The sequence below is a fragment of the Labrus bergylta genome, chromosome 21 (genome assembly GCF_963930695.1).
Source record: "Labrus bergylta chromosome 21, fLabBer1.1, whole genome shotgun sequence".
Classification (NCBI taxonomy): Eukaryota; Metazoa; Chordata; class Actinopteri; order Labriformes; family Labridae; genus Labrus; species Labrus bergylta.
Window position 1 is genome coordinate 16,540,456 of NC_089215.1, and position 14,555 is coordinate 16,555,010.

General features: G+C 41.0%; 1 protein-coding gene and 1 long non-coding RNA gene across 3 annotated transcripts; both read left to right on the forward strand.

Annotated features, from left to right (window-relative positions):
* Window positions 1-289: 289 nt before the first annotated feature.
* Window positions 290-10,061, forward strand: narf (nuclear prelamin A recognition factor). Of its 2 annotated transcripts, none has more exons than XM_020640127.3 (12): window positions 290-594; window positions 1,284-1,357; window positions 1,458-1,523; window positions 2,506-2,634; window positions 2,739-2,871; window positions 3,772-3,906; window positions 5,962-6,080; window positions 6,763-6,895; window positions 7,349-7,421; window positions 8,338-8,475; window positions 8,606-8,763; window positions 8,880-10,061. In XM_020640127.3, exons 2-12 carry the CDS (start codon window positions 1,301-1,303, stop codon window positions 9,125-9,127), a joined length of 1,389 nt encoding a protein of 462 aa, XP_020495783.1. In that variant the 5' UTR covers window positions 290-594; window positions 1,284-1,300; the 3' UTR covers window positions 9,128-10,061. The 2 variants fall into 2 exon arrangements, with proteins under 2 accessions (XP_020495783.1, XP_020495784.1); XM_020640128.3 differs by having other exon boundaries at window positions 6,766-6,895.
* A 1,700-nt stretch (window positions 10,062-11,761) lies between these two features.
* LOC109988601 (uncharacterized) lies at window positions 11,762-13,730 on the forward strand. The gene is made up of 4 exons (XR_002278164.3): window positions 11,762-11,929; window positions 12,485-12,838; window positions 12,938-13,062; window positions 13,153-13,730. It is a non-coding gene; the product is annotated as an uncharacterized lncRNA (long non-coding RNA).
* The last annotated feature ends 825 nt before the right edge of the window (window positions 13,731-14,555 follow it).

The window sequence follows — 14,555 nt, forward strand, 5'->3', positions numbered from 1 at the left end:
GTCATTAAAATATGTAAACAATCAAAATGAAAGGGTGGACTTGAATTTCAATCCTGTGATTGGGAAGATTAAAAATACACGTAATATGTGGTTATAAAGAGATTTATCATGTCTAAAAGTAAAGGGCTGGTTGTTGATGTTGCACAGGAAATAGTAGAAGGAATTGACAGGATACGTTTCGATATTGTGTGGGAAAAATAAACCCCATTATTTAAAGAAAAGTGTATTTTGTTAGCCTGAAGCTTCCGGAGCAGATGAGAAGACGGCGACTTTGTCTGCGCATGCGTCATGGATTCACCGGGGTACACAATGGAGTCCGACGTCCATAGGCGTCCATAGGTAGTCTCGTGAACTAGACTCTCCGACGCATATGTAAGCCGAAGTTGTATATTATGATATCACCGGGTCGGTTCAGCGACCAGTGGCGATGACAGCGCTCACAGACGACTTCACCTGAGACTGAAAGAGAGCTGAGCAGCTGCTGCGGTGTGTCAGTGCGGGGTTGTCTTCTCTTGCGCTGTTTTCCTGACTGTCCTCTGCATTTGCTTCCCCACATGCCTTTGTGTGAAAGGGCACTGAAATAGAAACCTGCCGGTGAGTTCCATTAAAATTCGACCTTGTAGTGTTGACACAGGGCCTGTTTTTTTTTTTTTTTTTTTTTTTTTTTTTTTTATTACTGTTAAATCAACACACAGTTTCACAAATGAACTACCCTTCATAAAAAAAGGCCTTTACCGCAGTAGCGCATTTGAAATCGCTTTAACAATCATTTATTTCTCACAGCATCACTTAGTAATAACCTACATTATTGATGCTACATTTATAGCGAGAATAACCAATAACTATAGTTAAATATTGACCACAAAGTCTTTTTTTTTATTACTTTGGTTAAATGATTGGCGAGTGATTTTTGTTTAATTTGTATAATAAATGTGGGATTTAGTTTTTCAGCCCATAATTGTTTTTTAAGTCCCTCATGCCATGAAAATATGATGTAATGGCTTCTGAGGCTGTTTTTCTTTGCACTGTGTGTATCATTAACCTGAGCCATTTAAACATTTAATGACAGGTTAGTAGTTTTGTTCATTGTGAGTTTCCCCTTGTGGTTTCCCATCATTACTGAACTGTTGTGATCTGACAGGCTGACAGTCAGATGAGGGTGGAGCTGACTAAACAACACATAAGCAGGCTCTCCAGGCAGAGTCATTGTACCAGTGCTTCAGGACAATGCCGGGGATCTGATGGTTCTACTGCCTTTTATAAATATCCACTTTATTTTACAGATAATCACGGAAGAAAAATGTCAGAAGTCAACAAAGGAAAGCGCAAGGAGAAGTGTGAGAACTGCACAAAACAGGTAAATATCTGGATCTGGATCAGTCAGCTTGTCTCTGTATGTTTGAAAAACTTTGTCATGCTGCCAATCGTGAATTTGAATATTGATCTTTGTCACACAGTGCAACAAGAAACAGAGTGAAGATGATGCCGACTCACGCACGGAGATAGATGAAGTCAATGGACAGGTAATGTCTTTTCACTGCAGTTTCATTTGTCGTTTATTAATGTGGCAAAACACTAATCATGTAGTTATTTATTATAGGGGCATCCCTTATGTTTCTATCAAAGTCAGTTCATGTGTGTGTCGTCACATTGTAGAAAATATCTTCTGAAATTGTTGTTGAGGTCTAAAAAAAAAGATCTTGTGTTTTCTAAAATGTGGGTTTAGACACTATAAGATCTTTGATAGATCAAATTCAAAATATGTTTTCATTTATCCTAAAAAGGGAAGTATGAAGTTAGTTTTTTTTAAGGTTTAGATCCCAGAGAATTATGGTCGAGTCATCTTGATAACTTCCTGAATTTTCTCCGTATTTTACTGTATATTTCTCGTTCCTTTTAATTATCTGTCTCTTGTGGTTCGTGGGCACTAAATCCAAGAGCTGAGCCAAATGGACCAAAATCATATCTCGATATTTATTTTTAGCTGAATGGCGACACACAATGTTCATATACCGCTTGATATTTTCTCATGTAGTGAAATGAACAGAAACAAAGTCACAGCCACACGGGCCAAATGTCACAAAGACACTTTTATTATTATGTTAACAGGTACATGACAAATGACCTGAAAATAAACTACCAATTTGTGAAATAAAAAAAACAGATTTCCTTAAAAGTAAGTTCCTTTTCTGCATAAGGAAATACATTCAGCTGTGTATCTACTTATGAAGGACGTTTTGGAGTTGTGCTCAGAGAGGGAGAGAGGAGGAGCAGGGTGACGAGGGACGGACAGTGAGAGGAGAAATATGAAAGCTGGCCGCTCTAAGGAAAAGAAGTATAAAGTTCAGCGCAACATAAACTTGATTGATATAAACAATGTTTTCTTTACCCAATATGTCGCTTGAGAATATTTCAATTTATCTTCAACACTCGCTATATCGCCCAGCCCGAGCGTACTCTTTAAAAAATGACAAATCCAAGCACCCTCCTCATCTTCTCCTTAAGGTGCAAGAAGGCCCCCAGTTGCTGCTGAGTGCTTGTCTGTCCTGTGATGGCTGTCTGTCAGAGGAGGAGAGTTTGAAGATCACTCAGCAGAGCCTGGAGGAAGTGGAGCGGGTTCTGGCTCTCAATAAGGTACAATGCACAACCAGTCAGCCCCCCCGTGAAACCTGAGGAGTCCGGAAGTTGTCTTCTCGCCAATAACACTGACATCGTCCCCTTTTTGTTTCCCCCGTCAGAGGTGTGACGTGTCAAAGCACAAGGTGCTGGTAGCATCCGTGTGTCCACAGTCTCTGCCTTTCTTTGCTGTGAAGTTCGGACTGGACATCACCGAGGCAACCCAGAAACTCTGCGGCTTCCTCAAGAGCTTAGGTGAGCGAGTTGTATTCGCCTGTCGCTGTTTTTACTCTCACAGCACAAAGCATCTCAAGTTCTTCTTTCTTCTTTCTTTAAATTTGATGTGTTCCTGTTCTGTCACAGTTGCTTCATAATGTTTTCAGCATCCGCCAGTTAGAACGAGTTTTATATGGTCAGCTTGTGTAATCTGTTAAAGCATTTATTTTGCATTTAAAGGAAGAATGTGCGACTTTTTGATCCAGTAGATGTCGCCCCCTGAGCACCAGCGTGAAATCAAAACAAACTGCTGTTTTAGCGACACCTCCGCCACACCGAATCCTCCGCTCTCCTCCAGCGACACACCTCCAACCCCCTCTCCACACGCGTTTTGCTCGAAGGAGTTATCAAACCGGAACGCACCGTAATTAAGCGCTAAGTGCAAGCGGCGCACAAAATTGTCCTTATCTATAGCTGCCTTGTTGTTAGCATGCTCATGGTAGCACGCTTTAGTTAGCTCGTAGCTTCACGTTGCATGTAAATTTACACAGAATGAGCGTGATCTCAAAATGTGACTTTTAATATGAAGTAGTCCCTCACTCCAACAGCTTTTATACGCAAGGGGGACGAGCCGGCTGGCCGTCCCATCCATGTAAACACGGCACAGACAACAACACAGCCAGCGGGACTAGCGCGTCTCACTCATTGTAGAAAGTACAAACCTCTCTGAGTCATGACTGAGGGCATACTGGATTTCTTCTGTATTAATGTGTATAATGTTGCACTTTCTTCCTTTTTTTAAATACTGCAGAAGAATTAGAAATTCAGAAACTGAGCCTCTTGAATCAACCAGAATCATTTCCTTATGGATTGTGTGGAGAGGACTTCCATCTATCATATATATTCAACATTCTCTCCCTCTCTGCGCTGACCCTGCAGGAGTACAGTATGTGTTTGACACCACACTGGCGGCCGGCTTCAGCATCCTGGAGAGTCAGAAGGAGTTTATCCAGAGGTATCGCAGGAGGCACCACGACTCCAGTGCCTTGCCGATGTTTACCTCTTCCTGCCCAGGTAAAACTCCCTCCCTCCTCGCCCCTCATTTCCTACCATATTCTCCTGTGTCTCTCCTGTTGAATTTGTTTTTCTCCCCCAATGAAACTGCCCTCTACTGCAGTGGTTCTCAACTGGTCCTCCCTCAGGACCCACCACCGACTCCGTCACGAAAAGTCACGACCCAAGTGTCTGATATTTCCCAACCAATCAGATTTATTTATTGACAAATTGTGCAGTTCTTACTTAAGACGTTACAAAACATGTAGTGGAGCAAAGACATGGAACAAAACTATCTATGTACTTTTGGGTCCCGGCCCACCAGTTGAGAAGCTCTGCTCTACTGCAATGATTGCCTCATCTGTTTGCCTCTACTTTGTCTCTGCTGGTTCTCAGTCTTTAAATTCCTGAGTCTTATTTTCACGCTGTGTGCTGCATACGAAGAGGCCGCTTGTTCTAGAAGTGGAGATAGGAGTGGTGTGCTGGCTGGGAAAGATAGAAAGCTCTTCTTTGACCACTCCCTTCATCAGAGATGTAAAGAGAACAAGGAACAAATTCATATACTTCCATTCATCAGTCTGTGGGGTGACCACTGGTTCTTAGATCTGATTCTTGGTTACTTTTAAATGTAATAACTTTGCCCCTCAAGGAACCTGTGGTCACTTTATAATGTAGCTATTGTGTATTATATTGTCCCTTATATCATGCAGTGTGGGTTAATGGTCCTCCCGCTATTTATTTATTGCAAGGCCCCTGTACATGCAATCACACTTTTTAAAAACATATTTATTGTAAATATTTTAATATATTATTTATATAATAAAATATATTATAAATGTATATAATTATAAATATTAAATATAATATTTAGCACCAAGCAGGATATACATTGTTCCACAGTGTTGATAGCATTTTATTATGTAGTGTTGTCAGGTGGGTTTCTTTGTGGTCTTCTGCCGAGTGGAGCTTTATTATTGTTTGTCTTGCATCACTTTTATGTGACGACTACAGATGGAAATTAGCGACTCGCCAAATCTGGTGCAACCATCTTTGTATAAATGATCAATGTCATTGCACACTGTCCGCTGATAAATAAAATAAATGAAAAAATTGGGAGGTTTGGATAGAATCAGAAAAAGGGATGAGAGGGTGGGGGGGTGACATGCGCTACATGGCCAAGGGTGGGCAACATGGGGCCACCGCCTCTGTCATCTCACAACTGGAAGGTCGGGGGTTCAATCCCCAGCTCCTGCATCTACATGTACGATGAGTCCTTGGGCACCCCAAGTCACTTAAGTCAAGAAGTTGCTCCCGCTGCTTCGTCAGCGGGGTATGAATGTGTATGAATGGCATTAGTTACTGCTGATGGTCTCACTACATCGCAGCCTCTGTCATCAGTGTGTGAATGTGTAGGTGTGACATGCGGTGTACAAAGCGCTTTGAGTAGTCAGAAGACTAGAAAAGTGCTATACAAGCTCAAGCCCATTTACAATTCAAAGGGTTATAGCCTCAGTTCATGGGACACACGATTTAACCACTGAGCTATACTGGCCCTCCATAACCAGTTGTCTTAACTATGTCAGGAAACCTTTCCAATCACATTTTTTTTTTCATGTGACAAAGTTGACGTCTACAATCAGTAATGACTTAAAGTCGGTAAATCGTCACTATTCAGAAACTTCCAGATGAGAATGTATGACTTTGGATTGGTTATGCTTCATGAATGTAATTTGACCGGTTAGTTTATTTGCTAGTTATTTAACTTCTAAGTTCACGTTGATTTTCAGCCCAACTGTCAGGTCTCCCATTAATCATTTTAGCACTTCCATGAAGGGGTCAGATATTTGTCATTGCTTTAGAGTCCCATGGGAAATGCACTTAAGGGACAGCTTCATTGCATTTAAAAAATGTACTGGAAGTGAAATTCTTAGCAACATCTTGCAATATCTCCTCTCTGACAAGGAAAAGGTGTATCATACAGCCTGTCATACTGCATGTCTCTGTTTGTATTTTCTGAATATATTCTCTTTTGATATGTCACTGTGAATAAAAATGTGTCTGTGCATGTGTCTACAGGTTGGATCCGCTATTCCGAGCGTGTCCTGGGCAGTTTGGTCACCCCTCATATCTGCACAGCCCGGTCTCCTCAGCAGATTATGGGCTGCCTGGTCAAAGACTACTTCTCCAAACAGCAGGTGAGAGTTTGTTGTTTGAACAGTCCAATGCATTTACAATGTTTATGTTGGTATCCCTGCACACGCTGATCAATGTTAACAGCTGTTGGTTGGGTTGTAATGTTGTGTAAGCATTAAAAGGTTAAAAAGGTGGGACGAGGGGGAAATTATTTCCGTCTGTGATTAACATGTTATCATATGGGATTAAAAGAGAACTAAGGGCCTTTGTCCACCTAGCGATTTTTTTCTTTTAGGGCAGAAAGCGCTGGATGTGCACTCGGGAGCACTTGGATTGAGCCCTTGTCTCTATGACAACAGTCACTTAAAGATGGCCGCTGTATGACCGACACTGCTCCTTTGCATTTTACTGGATGTTTTATATTTGACAGTGGATTTGCTTGTAAAGTTTATGTTTTCTTAATAAACAAATCTTTAAAAAAAAAAAAAAAAAAGATGTCAACTAAGTAAAAGGAAAAGATTTGTTTGCCAGTTGGATGTCACAGTTGGTGTTTCACATTTTTAAAGCTGAATCATCAAAACAAAATCCCCCTATTGGAAAGATGTCTGTGTCACAGTTAAGTTAATCTGTTGTTGATATCACAGACTTCCTGTTCCTCAAATCTAGAGTTAAGTGAAAGCTAAGGCACACACATCAGGTTACGCTGTCTTCTTATCTTGTTTGTTCTTCTGCCCTGTCTCCCAGCAGAAGCTGAGTCCAGAGAAGGTGTACCACATGTTAGTGGCTCCCTGCTTTGATAAAAAGTTAGAGGCTGTCCGAGAGGAGTTTTACAACAGCCTGCTGGAGACCAGAGATGTAGACTGTGTCCTCACGTCAGGTTCGTTCCTCCTTATCTCACCCTTCTGCCCTGAGCCAAGTTAGACCTACAGATTTCTTAGAGTTTGTTTTCACTTCTCATGTTGAATCAAGTAATTATTAGTTAGAGGTCTGGTGTCTTTAGAGCCCAATAGTGTTCTTACAAACAGGTAGATAATGAATAAGTTACATTTCAATCAATCCAACCATCCAATATGTGATGTCATTGTACTTTCTTAAACTACAAGTCATACTAGAGCCTTTCCATTTATCCACACACAGCAGTGTCTCACTTGTGTAAAAAAACAAAAGGGAAAACCTGGCATCAAACATACAGTGTTAGCTAACCTAACATTACACACAACACAACATGCAGAACCCGTCTTATACATATTTCTATTTGCATGTTCACAAAAATACAGAGCACACAGTCTGTAATAGACAATAATAAAGACTTTTTTTTTTAATGTTTCAGGGGAGATTTATTACCTCATGGAGCAGAGGAAGGTTTCATTGGAGGAGCTGGACTCTGTTCCTCTGGACCATGTGTGAGTAGTTATACTAGTGTTCATACTAACAGTTATCTTTGGTAAGAAATCAAATAAACTGCAGGGCTCCAATATTCCAGAAAAGTATTTCACCAGGGTGACGAGCACAGCTGCTCCTTATTCAGTCAGGTGTGATCCAAACATCACCCTGATGAAGTACATTTCTGGAACATTGGAGCCCTGCAGCGTGCAGTCCGTCTTTTTCTTTGCTTCAGTGACTTCTTTTCCCGACTCTGCACCGGGATTTTTTGTTTGGATGTGTGTGCTTTCTCGATTGTTGTCCAAGAAACGACATAAACACATACAAAACTACAAGGTCTTTCCAAACTATGAAATCTGGATAGTGGGTCTAGTTAACATTAATTTCATCACTCCCATTCAGTATATTTTTTTCTCTCTCAGTGGATGTATAAGTAAACATTCAGGAAATGTCAATCTGGTTTTCAACATCTGTATCATGTACTTCCACAGGAATAACAGAGTATGTTCACAGTACAGCCTAGCCTTATGTTTGACTGTTTGACTTGTACACACTGTGGTAATGGCGCCTTTCCTTCTCCTGATTAGATTTGAGCCAGATCCTGTCTTGCAGCCTGGTACTTTGCATAGCAGCCTTTTCCATTAGTGTATGAATGTGTGTTTATATGACCGTACTGTAAAGCCCTTTGTGTGGTCAGAAGACGAGAAAAGGGCGATCTAAGGCTAGAGCATTTACCATTTCCTTTAGTGTCTGTGGAACACAAACATGCATGTTTTGATTCTTCTATACAGCACATGAGGATGATTTGTTCACCCCTCCCCTGAATTGGTTTATTCTATTGTCCAACCGTCCTCCATGGAGTTTGGAGTACATTCAGCTTTTAAGATGTACATGTTCACTAAGTGGCTGTTTGAGTTTCCTGTATTATCGTCGCAGGCTGGGAGAAGCTGGAGACCTGGCGCCGGTGAGAAATGAAGGCCGAGGCTCTGAGGGCTTCCTGGAGCACATCTTTAAACATGCTGCCAAAGAGCTCTTTGGTCTGGAAGTCCATGAGATCACATACAAGACCCTCAGGTGAGACATACAAGACCCTCAGACTTACTCTGGTTTGACTTACTTTAGCTCCCATGGAGGAAGCCATGCTTTAACCCTCCATATCTTCATCAAAGAAAGACACATAGTATCTTACTGTCGTGTCTTATAGGAACAGGGACTTCCAAGAAGTGACTCTGGAGCGGGACGGGGAAACTCTGCTGCAGTTTGCTGCTGTCTATGGTTTTAGGAACATCCAGACTCTGGTTCATCGGATGAGAAAGGGACGTGTGCCTTATCAGCTTGTAGAGGTGCTGTCCTGCCCAGGAGGTAACACGACGACCACAGACATCTGAGAAATGTTTATTGCTTTAAATTTCTACCGCTCCTGGTTTTACAATTTTCAGCTGTAAAGTTGTTTTTTTTTTGTGTGTGTTTCCTATCAGGGTGCTTAAGCGGTCGTGGTCAGGCGGAGAGCGACGTGGTTGGCCGGGTGGATAAAGCTCTAGTGCAACAAATGGAGGAGGCCTACAGCAGCCTGCCGGTCTGTCTCCCAGATGTCAACCCTGCCCTGCACACTCTCTATCAGGACTGGCTGCAGGGCCAGGACTCTCCACAAGCCAGCACACTTCTGCACACCCAGTACAGAAACGAGAGTCAGGTCCACACACAGCCCCCACACATGCAGTGGTGAGCAGAAAGACATGAAGTTAACTGAATGGAGGCTGTCTCTGGTCGATTGGACCATCACATTGTCCATGCTGGGACCATAAAGGACAAGCAGAGGACCAGTGAAGATTCAAAAGGTGCAGTTCTTCCATTTGGCCACCGGAGGGAGATGTGTGTATTTAAATCAGAGGGTCCTCTGTGCTGACTGCTGACCCTGTGACTATATGATAAGAAGAGTCAGGAAAAACACACACTTCTGTTTTATGCAGACTTAAGCAGTAATGTCAGGAAGCTGCAGGTAATGGCTGTCAAAAGAAAAGCCCCTAATCCACGGGCTTTTGTGAGAAATGAACTCTGTAGCCGGTGTGAACTATTTGTCAATGAATGCACAGAGCAATAAACCACTGACAAATCAGCAAAGAAGATTTAAGCACATCGAGAGCTCATGTACTGCACGTGTGGAAGCCAGACTTACATTTAAGGAGTCTAATTTATTCCAAATGTAAACTGTCCAGTATTAAATCTGTTGATTTACTTTCCAGTCAAGTTTTCTCCACACTGTCATCACACTTCTTGACGTCTATGCAACAGTGTGATCGTCGTATCTCAACAGTCGTATAAAAGACATGCTGCTCTGCGATTAAAGGAGATAAAAAGATTTTTAATAGAACTAAATAAGTAGAGGGAGGGCTTTAGCAGCCCAGTGTTTGGTTTATCCATCTCAGTAAAGAATCATAGTTTTTATTTTATTTTAAGGTGCAAGATGACTTCTTTTACGTTGTCACTTCTGTTTCCATTCCACAAACAAATATTCTTATGATAAGTGTTGTTGTTTAAAAAGATCAAACATGAATGTGAGGTACTAAAAATGTCCTAACAAATTAAGCGTTTGTTCATTTCAATGTAGAAGCTGAACAATGACATGAATGTGTGCCAATAAATCAATCCTCATCTCCTTAGAGTGCTTCTTCTCTGTTACACCACAACAACACTCATGATTAGATACAAGTGAAGGAACGCGAGATAATACATACGTTTAATTAGATTCATATTCTTCTGTCTTTTCATGTAAGTGGTCGAACCTTGTGACAGTAGTGCTGAAACAATAACTTTGAAAAATAAAAATATAACCTAACAAGAACAGTAAGAATCAAATGTTTGAAATGTTTTCAGCTTTCATTTTCAAAGAACAATGGATGGATCCCTGAAGACAAAATGTGTTTCATTTTGTTGCCTTTTTCCCTATTTTTCTTTTTTCAATTTACATACTTTATTCATCCCTGAGGAAAGTTCTGGTTTTACATTCTGTTAGTTAGAGACATGCTTCTCACGCATGGCTGTGGCTCGGTTGGTGGAGTTGTCTTCTCTCAACTGGAAGGTCGAGGGTTCAATCCCCAGCTCCTGCAGCAACATGTCCGATGTGTCCTTGGGCAAGACACTTAAACCTGAATTGCTCCTGCTGCTTTGTTGGCGGCGTGTAAATGAGTATGAATGGCATTCTGATGTTTTCTGTCGTCAGTGTGTGAATGTGTAGGTGTGACATACATGTGAAAGTGATTTGAGTAGTCAGAAGAAGAGAAAAGCGCTATACAAGCTCAAGTCTGTTTACCATTTAGAATAGAATCAGCTTTATTGGCCAGGTATGCTAACACACACTCACAGAATTTGTCTTCAGTGCTCTCAATGTACAAAGTTAAACATAATATAAGCAACAACAAAAGAAACTAATATATACAAGGATTACCATTACATATGCATAAATTGCACACATGCACAAACAGGACCTGTGGACCTGTGGACCAGTGGAGAGATGTCAGAGTGGGGCTGCAACAAGCTGCGATGCAGGAAGCGGCCGAGCTGTTGGAGGTTTTGTGACTTACTCAAGGGCACCTGTGCAGTGTTCAGGAAGTGACCTGGCACCTCTCCAGCTACCAGACCTATACTTCCATAATTTGGTCCGGATCGGGACTTGAACCTGCAACCCTCCAGTTCCCAACCAACCGCCCCTTATTGCTATTGTTGCTGGGATGAAAAATAATCTAAACTAAAAGATTCATGGTGTAGGTTGGAGGGAGTGTCAAGTTTGTGCATTAACAACTGAGATGGAGGCAAAGTCTAGAAATTCCTAAACATGCATTTGCTCTGCCTAAGCCGTGTTAAATGACTCTCATGTGCTTTTGATGCATTTCCAATTAAAGTTTGTGAGACGTGACATTTGATGATGTAATCCTGGTTATCTTGGCATGGGGGCGGTCTTTGCAAAGACAGGGCACTAATCAGGTTGTAGAGGTCGAATGGCAGTACCATTTTGAAAGTTTGAACCTTTCAAAGAATCAGCAGCAGGAGAGCTGGGACTGCTTTTTGGTTCTTAAGTCTACAACTTACTGGAAGTGCAATACATGACTTTCGATGACGCTTGATTCATGCATAAATAGGAAAATAAGTAAAGTGAGATTCATGTACTTTAACAAGAAGTGACTGTGTGGGTAGATTGTTTTGCAAGAAACTTCAGTCGCTGAGTACAGTTTAGTCAGTAACCAGCATTTCCAAATCTTTGATGTAATGAGAAACAGGGTTTACACACACGCGTGCGCACACACACACACAGAGCAGATAAACTAACTTCAAAAGTCAATGTCTCATTTCCTTTGTAAACCACACTGTGTCTTTTAAGCTCATGTGTGACACCTAGCCTGTCAGTCTGCCAGTCAGCTGTGTCTTGGGTAGCCGGCCTGCAGCCCAGCTTGCAGGATGAGAGCCCATTGGTGGAGCTGTGTGTTAGGACTGCTCTGCATACCTGCTGAAGTTGCAATCAGCTTTAGCCTGGGTGAGTTTGTGTGTGAATGAGAGATGAATGCAAAAGATGGACAAGTTTTCGGTGCAGATTCAAAGCAGTGCAGATGTTTACCATGCCGAGTCTGAGTCATCTGTTCCCGTTTCTGTGAAAGTGAATTTATTGATAATTAGCTACAGTAAAAAATGTAGTTTTAATAATGCTTGTTCATTTATTTTATTTTTTTTACAAAATGTAATCCTGAAATCACCACTAACGGAAACATATCAAATCTGAGTGGTTGAGAAGATAATTGGGTCAGCAACATGGATGAACGATGTTCTCCCTTAAAGATTTGTTTGACATTTTCCTTTAAATGCTCTTGAGGTGAATTGTGGGATTCTTGCCCTTTTATGTTAAATAATAAGAAGGAACTAGTAGGCCTAACTTTGTTTTTTTTTAGTATAAGTACAAGGTGTCTTTGAAATGTAGGAGAGAAGTACAGTTAGCATAAACTGGAAATACTTTGGTGCAGTACAAGTAATTAACACAAAATTGTACTTTGATATACTCAGTAAAAGTCATTCAAAATTCATCTCTTCCTGGCAGTTTCTCAAGAGCCCCCGTCCATCTCTCTAATGAGAGGTAACTCATCTGCTGAGATCACATGCTCCACATCACTGCTTGGTGCACAGGGGTTCACCTTGCACAGGTTCTTCAATGGCAACAGGCAGATTGTATACCTGTACTTGGTGAATGGAGCAGTCGCCAAGACGACTATAGCTTCAGAATTTAAGCAGCGACTTCGTGTATCTCCAGTCGATATCAGTGATGGCCAGGGGTTCACCTTGCAATTCTCTCTGCTGGGAGAGAAGGACACGGATGTCTACTTCTGCAGCTGGAGCTACATAACACCAACTACAATTACACACCCTGGAAAAGGCACCATTATCATTCTAAGAGGTTGGTGAGAACCAATCGTGTTCAAACATGCAGATTCACTGTCAGTTCATTTAAATGTACTTCTATCCCTTTGTTTAACTTTTTAACTTTTAATTACAGAAAAAGATCCCAAGGAACAATGCAAGAATCACATTTTGAAACACATCTTGATTGTCTCGAGTGTTACAGCATTCACTGTCATATTTGTATCCATCATTGGAGCACTCATAGTGAGATGCAATCAAGTAAGTACCACTGTAAGCAGAAGGACATACTCTCATACTCATGCAAAGGCAATTCTGTAACAATAAACGTTTTCTTTTGTGCTTCTACAGTTCAAAGCACATTTTAGACCCGCCAAAGTCGAAATACCAGCCAGACCTACCAGGCCTCAGCCTGTTTCTCCTCAGCAGACATTTCAACATCATCCATACCTGACCACATCGTTATGCTCTATGGAAAACAGGGGCCTCCTGTGATCCTAAGAACGGATGCCATGGTAAAGCCATGAGATGAATAATCTTGAGAAAAGTTCATGGCTCAGAGGATTTGTAATAGAGTGTATGTTTTGAGTCAGAAGCTCACCATATGTTCTCAGCACAGAAAAAATGTCTCGCATTTTGCCTTGCTTTTCATTTCCTGTCATGTAAAAATGTATGTTTGTTTGCACAAAAATGATCGAGCTACCACATCCTGGCTGATACAGATGTGTGATGCATGTAAACAGTGTAAGCGAGAAGAAAAAAAAAAGCAGAGCTTTGTTATTCTACTTCAACTGTTACATTACATAAGCTATACTGTGGCGTTTGCTGGTATATGTGTTTTCTTTGTAGGTCAAATAAAGAGTTTTATATTTTTGAACAAGTGTGCCTGATTTGATGTGAACATTAAATGTAAGCTTTTTACAATTTCACTATTGTCTCCTTGTGTTTTAATACTGTCACCACTGCATCCTTATACAGGATGAAGAATTCCCATTATATACTAGTATTGCACAATTAGGACCTGTTTCTTTACTTTTATTTTAACCTTAGAGAGAAACTTCAGTGAAGAAATACTTGTGATCAAATATGATAGATTATCATGAAACAATTTCATTAATTGAAAAACCTAAAAGGATACCCATTTGTTAATGCAATCTGTCCTGATTTAGTAATTACCACAGAGGAATAGTGCTGATTCAAGATTGAATATTCTGTTTATTTGTAATTTTCCTTATCTGCATACATATGCAAAAATATGAAGTGCTGTTCTCGCCCCCAGAAAGACAAAAAAAACAACAATAAAAACCAAATTTAGGAATAAATCACTGCTAAAAGTACTCTAAACCAGTGGTTCCCAAAGTGGGGGTCGCGGCCCACTGGGGGTCGTGGAACACTGTAAGGGGGGGTCGTGACATTCCTTTCAAAAACATATAAAAATGGAAAATGGTTTAAAATTGGATATTTCACCCATTAATTTGAAAATACAGTAGGCAAAAAAAAAAGTCGTTTCTTACAATAAATTACAAAAATAATATGATGGTGTTTGGGCTATTGTTTGCTGTTTTAATGCCAGTGTTTTGACCTAGTGCGTCAAATGTGGGGTCCCAAGTATCTATCACCGTCATAATGGGGGTCGCAAGCTGAAAAGTTTGGGAACCCCTGCTCTAAACATTAGTTTAGTTTATATACACTGCTCCTGCGGAACCCTGTGCAGCGGATTGTCGTGCCTCTACGGACAGTTGTGGGTGTAACAC

Bases quoted from the DNA above. Each gene is read 5' to 3' on its own strand.
- narf (XM_020640127.3), top strand. From the start codon at position 1,301: ATGTCAGAAGTCAACAAAGGAAAGCGCAAGGAGAAGTGTGAGAACTGC. The intron at 7,422-8,337 runs GTGAGTAGTTAT...TTATCGTCGCAG, and splicing joins TCTGTTCCTCTGGACCATGT to GCTGGGAGAAGCTGGAGACC. The intron at 8,476-8,605 runs GTGAGACATACA...CGTGTCTTATAG, and splicing joins ATCACATACAAGACCCTCAG to GAACAGGGACTTCCAAGAAG.